This window comes from Diachasma alloeum, unplaced genomic scaffold (assembly GCF_001412515.2).
Source record: "Diachasma alloeum isolate Michigan unplaced genomic scaffold, Dall2.0 Dall_scaffold_00202, whole genome shotgun sequence".
NCBI lineage: Eukaryota > Metazoa > Arthropoda > Insecta > Hymenoptera > Braconidae > Diachasma > Diachasma alloeum.
In genome coordinates this window covers 112,174-129,797 of record NW_021680367.1, presented here as the reverse complement: position 1 = coordinate 129,797, position 17,624 = coordinate 112,174, and the positions used below count along the sequence as shown (strand labels likewise).

At 37.6% G+C, this 17,624-nt stretch overlaps 1 protein-coding gene across 1 annotated transcript; it reads left to right on the top strand.

Annotated features, from left to right (window-relative positions):
- The first annotated feature begins 13,589 nt into the window (after window positions 1–13,589).
- On the top strand, window positions 13,590–15,428 carry LOC107035928. Its single transcript, XM_015253578.2, has 2 exons — window positions 13,590–13,765; window positions 13,858–15,428. The coding sequence occupies exon 2, from the start codon at window positions 13,867–13,869 to the stop codon at window positions 15,142–15,144; it is 1,278 nt and encodes a 425-aa protein (XP_015109064.1). The 5' UTR covers window positions 13,590–13,765; window positions 13,858–13,866; the 3' UTR covers window positions 15,145–15,428.
- The last annotated feature ends 2,196 nt before the right edge of the window (window positions 15,429–17,624 follow it).

The window sequence follows — 17,624 nt, the reverse complement described above, 5'->3', positions numbered from 1 at the left end:
ATTCTTCTTCTTTTCGTAATAATTAGCGAGTAACATGTGATTTCAACACCTACAATGTCACCATTTTTTTACGATTACACCCTTAATATTTTACCCTCAAGTTTCCACCCTTACCATTCAACCCTCAGAATGTCAGTCTTATGATTTTTTCGCCCCTTTCCATTATTGCGATTTGACCCTTACAATTTTACTCTTCAGATTTTACCCTTATGATTCCACCCCTATGATTCCATTCTCATCATCTCACCCTTACGACTTAACCCTTACAGTTACACCAACGGCTGGAGCCCAATGACCAAGCTCCGGGCCACCGCTGGCTGAGGCTTGGTTATCGAGCTCCGGCATGCCAGTGTCCGGCCAAGGCTGGGCCAGATCTGTCAACCAAGGCTCGGTTACCTGCCCTTCTCCCGAGACTCAAGCCCTGGTCCCCAGGGATGGCCGAACCTCGGTCCAAGCCTGGGCGCCCAGGCTTGGCAAGCCCAGGCTTGTGCCAGGCTTGGCCCGTTTCTCCAACACTGGCATTTCGTACGTGGGCCCCTAATTGAGATGAAGGGATGAAACGATTGCAATCGGTTGAGGATTCAATTCTCAATCGATTGTCACCAGTTTCATCCCTTAATCTCTGCTGGAGGAGGAGAAATGGATTTTTCAATGGGGAGAGCCGTTTGGGGACTCACTCGATCCATAAATATTCGTTTCTCCCCCTCTAATTGAGATGAAGGGATAAAACAGATCGCAATCAGTTGAGGATTCAATTTCCCATCGATTGGCAACCGTTTCATCCCTTCGTCCTGATTAGGGAAGGAGAAATTGATTGTTATATTAAGGGCAGGATTCCGCCGCCCGTCGGCGTTTCGAACTGCGGTAGGTTTCCCTCACCTACTCGACAGCGAACATCACCGCTCGCTCCGCCCTCCGATTCTCCCATACGCGGGCTGGTATTCTCTTGTCCGAACCCTGAATGCAATACCAACACAAAAGTATCCAGGGGGAAGAGGTTTCTCACTTTAAAAAAAAATCGCGTATCAAAATTGACTGTGATTACAGCGAAATGATTGTAGTTTCTGTAAACTGTAATTAATATGAATAAAAAATTGTGAAAACCCGAGGCTCAAACACTTTCAAGATGTGTTGAAAACCCGAACACACAATATTACTCTTCTGAATTCAATATCTCCCGAAATCCGTCTTTTCCATTTTATGAATAATCTGCAATATCCACTGTTCAAATGTCTTATCGATGATCGGTAATTCAGCGATCATGATTATCTGGAGAACCGCAATTTGATTACCACTGGCATTTGAAATAAAACTCTGAGGGGAGGATGAAATAAATATTTGTTTCAAATATTTGTTTTCACACACATAAACAAATACTCATACTAGAATAACGATGAGGGAAGTGAGGANAATTTGATTACCACTGGCATTTGAAATAAAACTCTGAGGGGAGGATGAAATAAATATTTGTTTCAAATATTTGTTTTCACACACATAAACAAATACTCATACTAGAATAACGATGAGGGAAGTGAGGAGAGTAGTGGAACTGTTAGAGGAATTTTTAATTACATTTATATTTCAACGGAACAGATTTATGGTGAAAATATCATGCCCAAGGCACTCTTATACTCTAATTTACCCCAATTCATCTTCCTAGACAACCCAAAATACACAATCAATTAGTGTTTAATCCTTTCTCTTTATTATCACAATACAATAGGCATTTATTGTGTCATTCACAAAGAAAAACAAAGAAAACTGACAAGGGAATTCGTTTTTTATCCTGATTAAATTGAGAACGCTACGAATCATTTCCCCAAGTCATGATTATGCATTAATTTATACGAACAGGGAGATTTTACCCATTTATTATTCAACAGCTGAGAGAAACAACTAATTAAATGGTTTTTCCAGTATTTCATAAGGAAATTTACAGGTGACAGAGCCCAATGGCCTAGCAAACTCTAGATATACATAAAAAATATCACCTTTATATTTTAATAAAAAAACACTCAATCTCCCTCAATCTTTCCCATCAACCCACAACTGGAAATTCACAAGTGTTTTTAAATATTCATTATCATTATTATCTCTCAGGAAAATTCAACTAATGAGGTAATTCAATTTATGTGCCCACCAAGTATTAGAAAATATTTTGTAACCACTTAATCACGTGTTTTCTCGGCATTTGTGGCCCCCAAAGACTTCTTATACATTAATTTATGCAAAGAAAATGTTTTACATTTTTTATGGCACATAATAAGAATACATCCATTTTCTACTCTTTTGATGTGAAAATAGATAAATTATAGACAATAAAACTGTAAAGCTCAGTAGCACGATCCTTCAACCAATCTCAATAATTTTATCTCTTATTTTATGTAAAAAAAAATCAATCTCCATTCATCTTCATGAACAACCGAAAAAACAGAATCAACAAGTATGTTCATCCTTGTTGCTAATCATGACAGCTCTCGTCATCTCCTCAGAAAGAAAGTACAAAGCTCACGAGTTCAACATCACAGCCATATCAATTTCTCAGCCCTTAAATAATTTTGACCCAATAGATAATTGCCACAAAATCGCTCATACTCAATGCACCTCTCTTATTATGATAAAATTTCTTATTATGTGCCATAAAAAATGTAAAACATTTTCTTTGCGTAAATTAGTGTATAAGAAGTCTTTTTGGGCCACAAATGCCAAGAAAACACGTGATTAAGTGGTTACAAAATATTTTCTAATACTTGGTGGGCACACAAATTGAATTACCTCATTAGTTGAATTTTCCTGAGAGATAATAATGATGATGAATATTTAAAAACACTTGTGAATTTCCAGTTGTGGGTTGATGGGAAAGATTGAGGGAGATTGAGTGTTTTTTTATTAAAATATGAAGGTGATATTTTTTATTATGTATATCTAGAATTCGCTAGGACATTGGGCTCTGTCACCTGTAAATTTCCTTATGAAATACTGAAAAAACCATTCAATTAGTTGTTACTGTCAGCTATTGAACAATAAATGGGAAAAATCTCCCTGTTCATATAAACTAATGCATAATCATGACTTGGGGAAATGATTCGTAGTGTTCTTAATTTAATCTGGATAAAAAACGAATTCTCTTGTCAGTTTTCTTTGTTTTTCTTTGTGAATGACACAACAAATGCCTATTGTATTGTGATAATAAAGAGAAAGGATTAAACACTAATTGATTGTGTATTTTGGGTTGTTTAGAAAGATGAATTGGGGTAAATTAGAGTATAAGAGTGCCTTGGGAATGATATTTTCACCATAAATATGTTCCGTTGAAATATAAATGTAATTAAAAATTCCTCTAACAGTTCCACTACTCCCCTTACTTCCCCCATCGTTATTCTAGTATGAGTATTTGTTTATGTGTGTGAAAACAAATATTTGCGGCAGCTTCGATTGTTTCATCCCTCCCCTCAGAGTTTTATTTCAAATGCCAGTGGTAATCAAATTGAGGTTCTCCAGATAATCATGATCGCTGAATTACCGATCATCAATAAGACATTTGAACAGTGGATATTGCAGATTATTCATAAAATGGAAAAGACGGATTTCGGGAGATATTGAATTCAGGAGAGTAATATTGTGTGTTCGGGTTTTCAATACATCTTGAAAGTGATTGAGGCTCGGGTTTTCACAATTTTTTATTCATATTAATTACAGTTTACAGAAACTACAATCATTTCGCTGTAATCACAGTCAATTTTGATACGCGATTTTTTTTTTAAGTGAGAAACCTCTTGTTATGTCCTACCGAACTAACTAGGAGGACAGTAGCGCCAATAAATTTTAGAGCGCCAATTTTTGACTGTAGATTCGTTTGCCGCCAAAGCTCTGATGAGCACTCCATCGAAGTCCAATTGTTTAATCCCAGAATATTTGGTTGGAAGGGTTGAATTGTGAAATAAATTCAACACAAGTGCTTAAGAGAGCACACAAACACTTTTATTCAAAATACTTCAACTTCAGACTTTAAACTTTGCACTACAAAAAAAAATGAATTTAATAAACTCTAGAAAAACTCTACTGAAAAACTATTTGAAGAGAGAAGCTGGAAGCTGAAGGCTTCACCACCAATTTCCACGATGGAACTGACTTAAACTTAAACTTAACTCCAAGGGTTGGGTCCGCAACCCCACTGGACCAAAAGTTGCGCGCGCAATCCCAGCCCAGGGGAGAGGGAAAAGTGAAACTCAAGGAAAAGCGGGGNCACATGTTGGTCACGTGAAACAGAGAAACTTTCGAAATAACCAGAACTGAGATTTTACGACATGGGACCGTAACCGTTAAATTTATTTTCTTCTCTAAATTTTGGATTTTCGAGGAAAGTGTTTACTCAACGAGAATTTTGGAGGGTTGTAAATTATAAGAACAAAACTCAAGTATTTGACATTTACTATTTCCGTAACGGTTTTTCTCACGCTTGCGATGCTGTTTTTCGTTCTCTTTGTCCATTGTATTCCAGACTTTCTTTATTCTTCTATTTCTGGTATATTTTCAATTTTCTGAACTATTTAAATTATTTTCCAACAATAATTTGAATCTCGCGGACTGCTATGGCCGATTAATAGCCCCATCTATAAATTTCAACGTCAAGACATCACATTTGTTATGTCCTCCCAGATGTCACTAGGAAAACAGCGCCAAGTTTCGAATCGGCGAATAAAGAAGGCAGGAACGTTCCACAGCTGAAGCCCGGATGGGCAATCCAACGAAGTCCAATTAATAATCCAAAGAATAATTAATGAATCCTCATTCGTAGAAAAATTGGGATAAGGAATTATTTGATATTGAATGAAAAACACTGAGTGCTTCGGGAGAGCACGTAAACTATTTATTTAGCTGTCAAAACTGTATTAACTTTCACTAGACATTGATTGATATTTTGGAGATCTGCACTCTAAAACCTGTCTCGTCGAACTCACTTAACTTATTCAAAACGTCCCTTTCGTGGGTCCTATAACTCCCACTCTTTTCAGATTGCACACGCATTCTCTCTCTTTCTTATGTTTTAGTGATATCTTAAATGCTAGACTCAAAAAGTGGTGGGGACGGCTGGGCAACGTTGTGACGCAGTCAACTGTTGCCAGCCACCCCCATCCACGTTCTAGAATTTGGGACGCACATGTGACCGGCAGAAAATGACGTTCTTGGGTTTAATACAAAGGATACAAAGGGAGATCTGTTGGGATTAGTCATGGACCTTTCTCGAGAAGTTTACGTCTGAATTTTATGTGTTTATGGCGACGCCAGAAAATCAACAGGCCTCCAATATTTATATTAGCTTGGTTTATTTCGTTCGTTTATTTAAACTGTTTATGTTATTTCTTGGATGAATAGAGCTTTGTATTTGAGAGTTGAAATAAGACGTCATTGTCCACCAAAAGAACACGTGCCCAAACTACGCAGTATTGAATTTAATGAAAGAATGGAAATTAAATTATTATCTAATTATTCTGATTAGAGTAATATTCAAATTGACCGCCAGGTGCATACAACGCCACCTAGTAATGAACGGCCAACGACGTAACACCTCCCCCCATAAATAAAAATTTGAATACTTATAATTCAAATTTTTGTGTACTAATGATTTTATAAATGAGCTGGCTTTAATCTATTAGTATGTACTATTTTAGTGCGAACATCACTTAACTTAATTCTTATATTCTCTCGTTCAAGTACTTTATCAACTCTGTAAGGGCCCAAGTAATTTGGATCCAACTTATTCGATTTTGCTTCATTAATCAAAAATACCCAGTCTCCTTCTTTGAAATCATTAGCATTCACTTTCTTATCATAGTACTGTTTCGACTTAAATTTAGCAACATCTAAATTATCTGCTGCTCGTGATTGTGTAACTTTCAGTTTCTCTGCTAAATCTCCAACATAATCATAATACGTAGCAGCAACATTGTCTTTAGCAAAACTTGAAGGTATTTTAGCGATTCGACCAAAAATTAACTCATGAGGAGTGAAACCAGTTGATTCATGCAGTGAGGTATTGTAAGAGAACATGGCATATTTTAACCAACTGTCCTAGTCTCTCTCTGTAGTAATAAAATGCTTTAAATATTCAACGAGTACCAAATGACTTCTTTCCAAGGAACCATTGGTTTGAGGATGAAATGCAGTAGTCTTTAATTGTTTGATCTTAAATAACTTCGCAAATTGCTTCATTAAATGACTTGTAAAATTGGCTCCTTGATCTGTTAAAATACTTTCAGGACAACCAAATACACAAATAAAATTCTCAGCAAAAGCCTTAGCAATAGTTGAAGCTGAAGTTTCAATTAAAGGGATGGCTAGACAATACTTTGTTAAATTATCCTGAATCGTTAGAACATATCTATTCCCTGAACTTGTGACTGGCAATGGCCCGACAATATCCAGAGCGACCTTTTCAAAGGCCGTCTGCGGTGTGTCAGTCACTATCATGGGTTGTCTGGTCTTAATCCTCACGAGTTTATTCTTCTGACACGTATGACACTTTTTAATAAAATCTTGGACATTTGTTTTCATCTTTTCCCAGAAATACTGTCGTCTGATCCGTTCATATGTTTTCAACACTCCCTTGTGACCACCTACGGCTGACTCATGCATTTCTTTAATGATTTTCTCCCTTTGATCAATCTCAGGTATTTCAATTTGATTCAGGCACAGAGTAATGTGACAACCAGGCGGAAACGTTTTCTCTAGATGCATTTTAATACTACCCCAAGGAAGTTTATCAAGTCCTCCCCCGGTTCTCGAAAGTCTAACAGTTTTCACTGCGAAATAATCCATAGTTCCCTTTAATTTTGTAATTCCCAATAAAACATTCTTCAATTCAATTTTATCTTCCACATTATCTTTAACTACAATCAGGAATATATGAAATGTACCGTGTTTAAAAACAATTACGTCACCGATTTCCGGTTTCTCCTCAGGTAATTCTTTTTCTTTAATCAACTGTTTCTCAATCAATTCCTGCAATATCCGAGTTCTCATTTTGAAATCCGCTGATACAAAATGTGCAATATTATCCTTTTTCATTAACAAACCATCTCTAGTCTCTGAGAAAACATCCAATATAACTCTTTTCTTTCTTCTCGGTACGTCAGGTTTTAATTGAGTAGCTTCATCGTCGTTATCAGATGAACTATGATTATCTTCACCTTCGGATATAGGATCCGGAAATGAGTCGTCACCAAATGGATCAACAAATTCATCAACAGTACTGTCATCAATTGGCTCTAGTCTACAATTTGTATGAAAAATTGAACAATCTTCACATACGGGACCACTGCAGCTGGTTGGGCCTTCATCTATCTCTTGTAATTCAATCTCTTCATTATCACTTCTTTCGGCTGACTTGAGTGTTAGTATTTGTACTTGTTTATTTATCATCTTTTCTAAATCTGTTCTATCTATCGAGGACGTCCCCTTGAGCATCTCATGCATGAAGCCTTCGCTCCATGCGCTATCCGGGCCCGGTAATATTTCAATGAACGAGTTTGATAACTCGGGGGTTTTATAACCCGTTTCAATAAACGAGTTTGATAACTCGGGGGTTTTGTAACCCGTTTCAATAGACGAGTTTGATAACTCGGGGGTTTTGTAACCCGTTTCTACGGGAATACTTGTTCCCACTTCAGGAGTAACGAGGCCCAAATTATTATCCGATGAAGGATGTCCCCGTGTAGAGAAGTACTGTGACGGTTCATCAACTACTTCCAACCCCACACAAGGCCGTCCATTCATTGGGAAGGCTTTGGTCTCCTTAACTCTGGCACCTGTAGGCACCTGTTCCACCGTGTCGCAATTTTTATATTTTTCTTGGTCGATGCTCTTCCTAACTAGTCTATTTATAAAGTTTTTCAACTTTATATCATCTTCCTGATCATTCAATTTGTTCAAGTCAACCTTCAGAAGGTTTTCATCTGTCTCAATACTTTTAATGCTCTGTGTAAACTTAATACCTGCTAGTTCTAACCCAATCATGTCCACAGGGTTTCTTGACAAAGCATCCGCGTTTGCATTTAATCGCCCTGGTTTATAAATAACATCGTATTCATATTCTCTCAATTTTAGTACCCAGCGCAGTAGTCTCGATGTGGGGTCCTTGATTTTATGTGCCCACACTAGAGGCCTGTGATCTGTTACCAAATAAAATTTCCTACCATATAAATATGGTCGAAAATGTTTTACTGCAAAGACAATAGCGAATAACTCCTTTTCAATGACAGAATAATTGATCTCAGCACCTCTCAATAATTTTGAAGCATAAGAAATAGGAAGATCCTGACCTATCTCACCCTGACTCAACACAGCTCCGAGAGCGTAGTGTGACGCATCAGTCGTGACAATGAAAATACGCGTGAAATCGGGGAATTGGAGTATAGGCTCGACACAAAGCTTTTCCCTTAGAATTTCGAATGCATTTTGATGTTCACTCTCCCATACAAATTTTGCATTTTTCTTTAGTAATTGGGTAAGAGGACGTACGATTTTAGCTAAATTTGGTATGAATCTCCGATAATAACCGATTAACCCAAGGAATTGCTTGATATTTTTAGGATTTTTAGGGACTGGAAATTCTCGGACCGATACTAATTTCACTGGATCAGGTTTTACGCCATCAGCACTGACAATGTGTCCCAAGTATGTAACACTATTTTGCAAAAACTGACATTTATCAGGCTGCAAGGTTAATCGCGCTGTTCGTAATCTACCCATTAAATTCATGAGTTTTCTCTCATGTTCTTTAAGAGAGCTAGCATAAATGACGATATCGTCAAGATAAACAAATAACTCGACACCCTGTAAACCCGAGAGTACTTGATCCATCAACCGTTGGAAGGTTGCTGGCGCATTTTTCAAACCAAAGGGCATTCTTTTGAAATGGTAGTGACCATGGGGGGTCGTAAAAGCTGTCTTAACCTTGTCATCTTCGTTCATGGGGATTTGGTGGAAACCAGAGGCAAGATCCAGAACTGAAAAATACTTTGCACCACCGAGTTGGTCTAATATATCAATTATATTTGGAAGGGGGTACGCATCTCCAATAGTTTTCTGATTTAATTGGCGGAAGTCAATTACCATACGCCATCTTTTATTACCCTTTGAGTCTGGTTTTTTAGATACGATCCACACCGGTGAATTATATGCAGAATGAGACGATTCGATAATATCATTTCCGAGTAAATCTTTAACCTGTTTCTGTATTTCCTCTTTGTGCACGGGGGGATATCTGTATTGCTTTGTTGAAATAGGCATATGGTCTGGAGTTGGAATTCTATGCGTTACAACGTTCGTACCCTTCAAACGATCACCGGGCAAATGAACCTCATATGGAAACTTGGAGAATACCCTGATTATACTCTCTTTCTCCTCGGAATTTAAATTATCTAAATGAAGGCTGTCGATAACTTTACTTATTCTATCCGATAAAACCTTTTCTTCAGAATTTTCCGATTCTTTCCCGGTATCATTTTTACTCGTTCTACACGGCCGTACATCTACATCTTCAATTATTTGGGGTGGAATTTCGATTTCTTTCTCTTCTTCATTAGAATTTATCACGTAAATCCAAGCAATACCCTTATTAATTTTTACTAGGGCCTCACCTACATAAATATTATCGCCTAGATCCAATCTGGGTAAATATCCCTCAACAATGTCAGTATTAACCACTCTGATACCGATTTTCTTTCTACTTCGTGCTGGAATTTTGAAATTTTGATTGCCAAAAGGAATATGTATGTTTTTGTCGGAAATTTTTAAACAATTTTCTGTGAAACAAAGCGTTGCTTTTTCGTCTCGCAAAAATGTTGAACCCAGAATTCCATCGTATTTTAATGGAAAATCGTGTCTGACTACTTGAAATGGACAAGAAAATGAATCAAACTTGATCACGACTTCCCCAAGTGTTGTCTCTGATCCTGATGTAATTCCTGATAATAAAAATTTCTTATTGCCATTTATGATACTTTCAGGTAATAAACAATTTTCCTTGACAAGATTAACGTCGGCTCCTGAATCGACTAATAGTCACATTTTCATGTTACGTAATTCATCACTACTGAGTACTACACAAGGTGGAACAATACGTTTGGATTCACTGAGATGGACCGACGCTTGTTCAGGTTTTACTTGATCGGTAGACGATTGGGCCATTGAATCTCGAGTGTGATCTTTTCTCTCATTTCTGAAATTCTGATTCCCGTTTTTACGTCGACAAACGTACATAGTGTGTCCTATTTTTTGACAGAAAGTACAATAACCTGGTTTGAATTTACTTCTACAATCCCTCTTTGAGTGCCCATTTTTCCCACACGCAAAGCAAGTGATAGATTTACGATCGAATTGTGTGAAATGATTTGAAGAATTTCCATGAGTTGAATGAACATGAGCGTGTCTAAAATTTGTGGTTTTTCGATTTCTATTGTGAGAATAATTTTGATCCTGATCAATATCCATTACCTCTGATTGACTATTATTTTCCCCTTTCGGTTTCTCCTCTTTAATGTTGAACAATTTTTCTCTTTCCTCGACTTCTTTCTCCATCTCCATGGNTCCATGGCTAAATCTATTGCCTGCGTTAAAGTGGATGGTCTGTTACCCGACACGCGTAGACTTAATTCGCCCCTGAGACCCCTAACAAAACTGTCACGCGCCCCCTCTCGAACGCTACTCAACAACCCCATATTTGTTCCATTTGGATATTTTTCATTGATCACCTCTTCTGTTCCACGTAAAATCTCATTTATTCTGGTTACAAAGTCCATGATACTTTCTTTTGGTTTCTGAAATATACTAGCTAGAAGAGCTTGCCATTGTGAGAGAGTTCGACGTGGTGCCAATGCTCGTTTTAAATTCGTAACCAATTCTGTAAGAGACAATCCAGAAAGATTGGAGACATAAGTACTTGCTTTACCGTGAATTCGTGATTTAATGAATTGAGTCAAGTAAGTCCTCTGCAAAGGGTGAGCTGAAAGAACAGCGTGTTCACAAAGCTCGATAAACATCAATACCGGCATATTTTCCCCATCAAATTTCGGAATCATGTCTTTCGCGTCTTTAATTGGCAAATATGAATTTNGAAAGATTAGAGACATAAGTACTTGCTTTACCGTGAATTCGTGATTTAATGAATTGAGTCAAGTAAGTCCTCTGCAAAGGGTGAGCTGAAAGAACAGCGTGTTCACAAAGCTCAATAAACATCAATACTGGCATATTTTCCCCATCAAATTTCGGAATCATGTCTTTCGCGTCTTTAATTGGCAAATATGAATTTGCATTATTCCCAACAGTTTGATGATGATGACTCTGAGTGAGATTCGATGTGATAAAACCATTGCTACTCCCAGCGCCACTGATGCCACTTGTCGATATGCTATCACTCCCACTACCTGTATTAATCATCGCTACCCCTGACGTTGTAATCATTAGAGATTTATCTGAAATTCGTCCTTGATCATCATCATTTCGCGTGGTTGTCTCAATTACTTGCTGTGACTCATTTTGTGATACATTCTGATTACCCCCACTAACATTTTGCACTGATGTTTCTCTACTCTCGGTATTGTTTTGTATATTTATTTCATTACGTTGAATATCATTCGTCTCATTAGGTTCGCTATTACTATTATTATTATTTAGTGTCTCACTATTTCCATAATTATTCTCTGTTACTTCCTCAACTACCCATGAACCCTTTGGAAACGACATGATTATAATTTTACAAGACCACTAAAATTCAATAAAACACTATTCTCATAATAAATTTTCAGTTCGACTATTCATTAAAATTCTATCTTATGCTCTCTTTTTCTAAATATGATTGTGCTCTCTCCATCGGGTGGACGCGGCTGCGGCCGTCTGGCTCTGCAAGATATCTTTTCGTAAAAACCCAGTAAAACCGCGGAAAAGCTGAGTGAGATACCTTGGTGTCCCAACCCCGAAACTAATATTTAACTTATGCTCTAGACTTACAATTTTTCCTTATACTGATATTTTCACTGTATTCCAATAGTGTTTCACTTTAATTTTACACTTTATTGCTCTTTATTGATTTCACTATCACTGAAGTATTATCTGCTTTTTCTATCCTTGAAGATGGGANCAAATTGACCGCCAGGTGCATACAACGCCACCTAGTAATGAACGGCCAACGACGTAACACATTANGTGTTTCACTTTAATTCTTTCACTATCACTGAACTATAATCTGCTTTTTCTATCCTTGAAGATGGGGTGTCCAGGTTGTCAGTTCCTTGAAGTCTCGTAGTTGAAGTTGAACAATGAAAATTCGCAGAATTTTCAAATCGGACTTATTGAACGCTGCGAATCCCACCGCTGTCACCAGTTGTTATGTCCTCCCAGATGTCACTAGGAAAACAGCGCCAAGTTTCGAATCGGCGAATAAAGAAGGCAGGAACATTCCACAGCTGAAGCCCGGATGGGCAATCCAACGAAGTCCAATTAATAATCCAAAGAATAATTAATGAATCCTCATTCGTAGAAAAATTGGGATAAGGAATTATTTGATATTGAATGAAAAACACTGAGTGCTTCGGGAGAGCACGTAAACTATTTATTTAGCTGTCAAAACTGTATTAACTTTCACTAGACATTGATTGATATTTTGGAGATCTGCACTCTAAAACCTGTCTCGTCGAACTCACTTAACTTATTCAAAACGTCCCTTTCGTGGGTCCTATAACTCCCACTCTTTTCAGATTGCGCACGCATTCTCTCTCTTTCTTATGTTTTAGTGATATCTTAAATGCTAGACTCAAAAAGTGGTGGGGAGGGCTGGGCAACGTTGTGACGCAGTCAACTGTTGCCAGCCACCCCCATCCACGTTCTAGAATTTGGGACGCACGTGTGACCGGCAGAAAATGACGTTCTTGGGTTTAATACAAAGGATACAAAGGGAGATCTGTTGGGATTAGTCATGGACCTTTCTCGAGAAGTTTACGTCTGAATTTTATGTGTTTATGGCGACGCCAGAAAATCAACAGGCCTCCAATATTTATATTAGCTTGGTTTATTTCGTTCGTTTATTTAAACTGTTTATGTTATTTCTTGGATGAATAGAGCTTTGTATTTGAGAGTTGAAATAAGACGTCATTGTCCACCAAAAGAACACGTGCCCAAACTACGCAATATTGAATTTAATGAAAGAATGGAAATTAAATTATTATCTAATTATTCTGATTAGAGTAATATTCAAATTGACCGCCAGGTGCATACAACGCCACCTAGTAATGAACGGCCAACGACGTAACACATTACCCCCTGGATACTTTTGTGTTGGTATTGCATTCAGGGTTCGGACAAGAGAATACCAGCCCATACGCGTTCCCCCCACTCTGCGCCGTTATCGACGCTCTCACACGCTCCGGTTTACTTACAGGTACATACTCAAAATTAGTTCTGCGCCACCGCACGAAATTTTGCGGTTGAAGCGTTTCCATAGGCGCTAGCAATCTCCCTTATAATCTCTGCTTGCGTATCGTAGATGGGCACCCTTAACACTCCCTTTTACCGACGATCCACCGTGGCGCCATCCTCTCATCGGGTGATACTCATTTCAGCTTGGGGTCGTCCAAAGCCGAGAACCGAGCCTCCACTAATTTCTTCAGTGATTCGCACGCTGATTTCAGCGTTCAAACGATAATCAAAATAAACAAACCGCAACAATATCTCAAAAATAAATCTCACGTTTCGGGATTAATCAAAGACCGTGAGTATTTTCCCAGATACCAGTAAAATTAAATTAGGTTTGCCACAACGTTCATTTCAGAACAATGAAAAATACACGTGTTTACTCCTCAGGTACGTAATATGGCTAAAGCCACAAAAGCAATTCCAATATGCCGACAATCTTTGAATCCTGAAAACTATTACGAGTACCAGCCTAAATTTGGTGTATGGTTAGTTCATTTCGAAAATCTCAAAGAACTCTCAATCGAAAAAGTAACAAAAATATTCAAAAAATACGGAGCTGTGAAGAACGTCAGTCAGACTGGTTCCTCTCAGGGCTATTGTTTCATCAGTTATTGGCACAAAAACGACGCTAAAAATTGTGTCCTACAAAGCACCAATGACGGAATCAAATTGAGATCATTCAGCCCTACAATTCGCCTCATGAAGAACAAACAATTGTCGGATGATCCCGAGATGTTTGAAGCCATGAAGAAAAAACCAATAAAAACAGTTAATGTCATTCGGACTTATGATAATGATGCTAATAATAATCTTAAAACCGAGAAACCCCCTAAGAATGATCAGCATAATTATGACAAGTATTACGAAGCCAAGTCTGTGTTCTTTGCTAATGCGAGAAAATTATCTGAAAAAGAAATTCGGGAGTTATTTTCAACATATGGATACATCGAGACTGTTCAGCAAACCGGGTATCCCACTGGCTGGTGCTTTGTTAGATTTGGATCTGAGCAGTGTGCCAGGGAATGTGCAATTGATGTTGTGAGTAAGGGAATTATTCAGCTAGAGGAGTTTAAGCCAGCGTCTGCTCTTAAAGTGAGGAAGCAAGAGAAGCTCACGAGGAGGGGGCTGGAGGAGTTTTCTTCTAGATCCTTCAATTTTGATAATTCAACTGTAGAGACCTTTAAGCATCATTCGAGCTCTGGGAGTCAAACTATCCAAGAGATTGATCTAGTGATCTCAGGGAAATATGATGACGCGATGCAGAAGAATCGAGAGGAGATGCTTATGACTTTAAAAAAAAATTCTAAAGATCTTCCGAAGATGGTGCAGAAGGTTATTATGATCTCTGGGAAGTATTTCTATGTTCCTATGAATTCGAGGGTTCCCTGGAAGAAACTGAAGACTGTTGTGGTGGAGGACGTACGTGCTGAGGGGATTGTTGTGGCTAATATTCATGGAGCCTGTGACACTGACTTTTTTGGGAAGCTTTTTGAGGAATATCAACCAATTTTTGTGACGAAGATTAAGGAAGTTGGAGAGGGCTCGTTGAATTACTGCCATGTTTACGTGAAGACTGATTCATTCGCAAGAGCTGCGGTGGAGCATTATGATAATTTTGATGTTTATGGGAAGAGTCTCATTGTTGTTAGACCGGAATCGTTGATTAGCGGGTAGGTCTTAGGGGGGGGGAGAGCTTTTTTAGTATTGAATGTTTTTCGTCGAGTGTTGATTATTCGTCTTTTGTTGATAAATAGTAGTCATGGTGAAGGAGTTTTTACGAGTTGAAGTATTCAGTGAGATTATTATTATGCAAAAACAAACGTTAAAAGTTTGAGGCGTAAGTGAAGGATGGGAGTAAATGTGAACTATGAGCAACCGGGGCCTATTACTTTATAATTTGGGAGAAACTTTCAATTGATGTTGAGCAGAAATTAGTAAATAAATGATTTGTAATGTTGGAAATGGTTTGAGCTTTTATAATTTTTAGGGGAGTTATATTTGCTATGACGAATCTTTTGTCATCGGAAATTTATTATCATGAACTGATGATTTGTCGAGGAAATGTGAAGAGTCGCTTTTGGAAGTGATTCTATCGAAATATCGAGATACGCGGTAGCGTATCGGTCAAGAAAAGTTTTGACCGACTGAGCAAAACATCAGGCCGAACGCACCGCATATCTCGACAGAACTTCCCCCTCCACTACCTCTAAATGATTTACATTCGGTATAATGAAAACGGGACGACAAATCGGGAAAGTGCCGTTAGTTACATTATATAAATCGCCTATGAGCTTTTCAACGGTGCAACTATGGTATTTTTTGGATTAACAGGAAAAAAGATACGAGCATAGCAACGGGTTAATATTCACATTCTCGCGATACACATTATAAAGTCGGAGAATCAAGTTCTAACGTTGGCAGGGCCGATCCAACTGAGTCTCATATCCATCGTTGAAGTGTTACCCCCAGTGCATTTGAATGTGGGTTGTGATGTTGTTATGGAGAACCACGGGAAATGTTCTTCTGCACGTTAAATCACTCATTAGAATGGAATGGAAAATCGATTCGGTGTTCTATTTTGTTTTCTCTTGTCGAACATTCGAATTTCATTCCGCCATATCTATATTCATATGCGGACCTCGGACATAAAAGTAGTTTATAAAGGTAGTTTATGCACTGTTTGTGAGGTTATCGGTTTATGTTTGAAATGTGACAAAAGTGAGATGTGTCGAAAATATTGTATCTCACAGGTATTAAATGTCTGTGAATAGTTGAAGTTAAAAAGAAAATATTTTTATGCCCTCCGGCCGGAAAGCGTCAACTTCCTGGCCGCGGCGCCAAACGAAGTTGCCACTTTCCGGCTGCGTCGAGCAGAAAAATAGTATACACACCTTGGCCAGTAAATAAGAAAGCCTCAGATCACATGTTTGTCGACCTCGGCTTCGCCTCGGCCAACAATTACATGTGATCTGAGACATTCCTTACTTTACTGGCCGAGGTGTGTAATCTACTATATTTTTCTCCGAGTGTAACAGAAAATGTTTTTATTGCGTGGAACAAAATTCTCTAAATTAAGTGACAGTAAAATGGGAACAATTTTGTGATTATTTTGGAAAAATTGGAGACGGTAGGATTAAATGGACACTTTGAACCGTTTTCAAAATGTTGATGTCTTATTGAAGTGTTGATGAAATAGATTTTTTTAAAAATTAAAGTACAGTCAGCCCCTTTGTAATGAGCTTAGACTGAGCTCAATCGATAAATTTGTTCCTTGGTTATAAATATGGAAACAAGAAGTCAGAAAAGTCCATTCCACCCAATGTTTCCCTAATATTTTTAAAAACAAAAAAAAATTAAAGATGTTTTCAAAAAGAATTCTTTGTGAACATTTTGTTCGACTATTCCTATAAGGAAATCAATTCATCTTTCCAAGAAATACAATCCATATAGGAATCATCACAGCAAAAATTGAATGCGGAACCAAATCAAGTCAGAAAATTATTAATAGATGATTAAAAATTGAAATTCGGTGGAGACAATAAATCTGGAGCAGAACTGTTTATTTCCCTTCAATTGTTGATTCAAAAAATGTTCCATCTTATGAAAAATGGATGAGTTAAATTGAATTGAAAAGAACAAATTTCACCGGATGTAAAAACATTCCTTGCTTATTTTGGAAAAAATAATGAAATCTGCCTAAACACACAAAAACAAATGTTTTTGTAAAAAAACTGGGCCAAGAAAAAGTTGTTTGATTCCTACTGGGAAGTCAAAATTTTTTAAAAATACATAGAAATAAAAAAGGAAGCCAAGTCAGGAATTTTGAATAAATGGTGATAGTGCACAATCAGGTTTCTATGAGAAAAATAGTTCTCAATGGAATAAGTATTCTAAAAAAATTCTCCATGAAATGAAAAATCAGTAGGAGCAGGACCAACGTTCTTGGCGCGGAGCTTTTCAACTCAATGTCTGTATCAATCTAATCCTGCATCCTTTGATCCGCGCCAAGGACGTTGGTCCTGCTCCTACTGATTTTTTATTTCATGGAGAATTTTTTTAGAATACTTATTCCATTGAGAACTATTTTTCTCACAGAAACCTGATTATTGTGCACTATCACCATTTATTCAAAATTTCTGACATGGCTTCCTTTT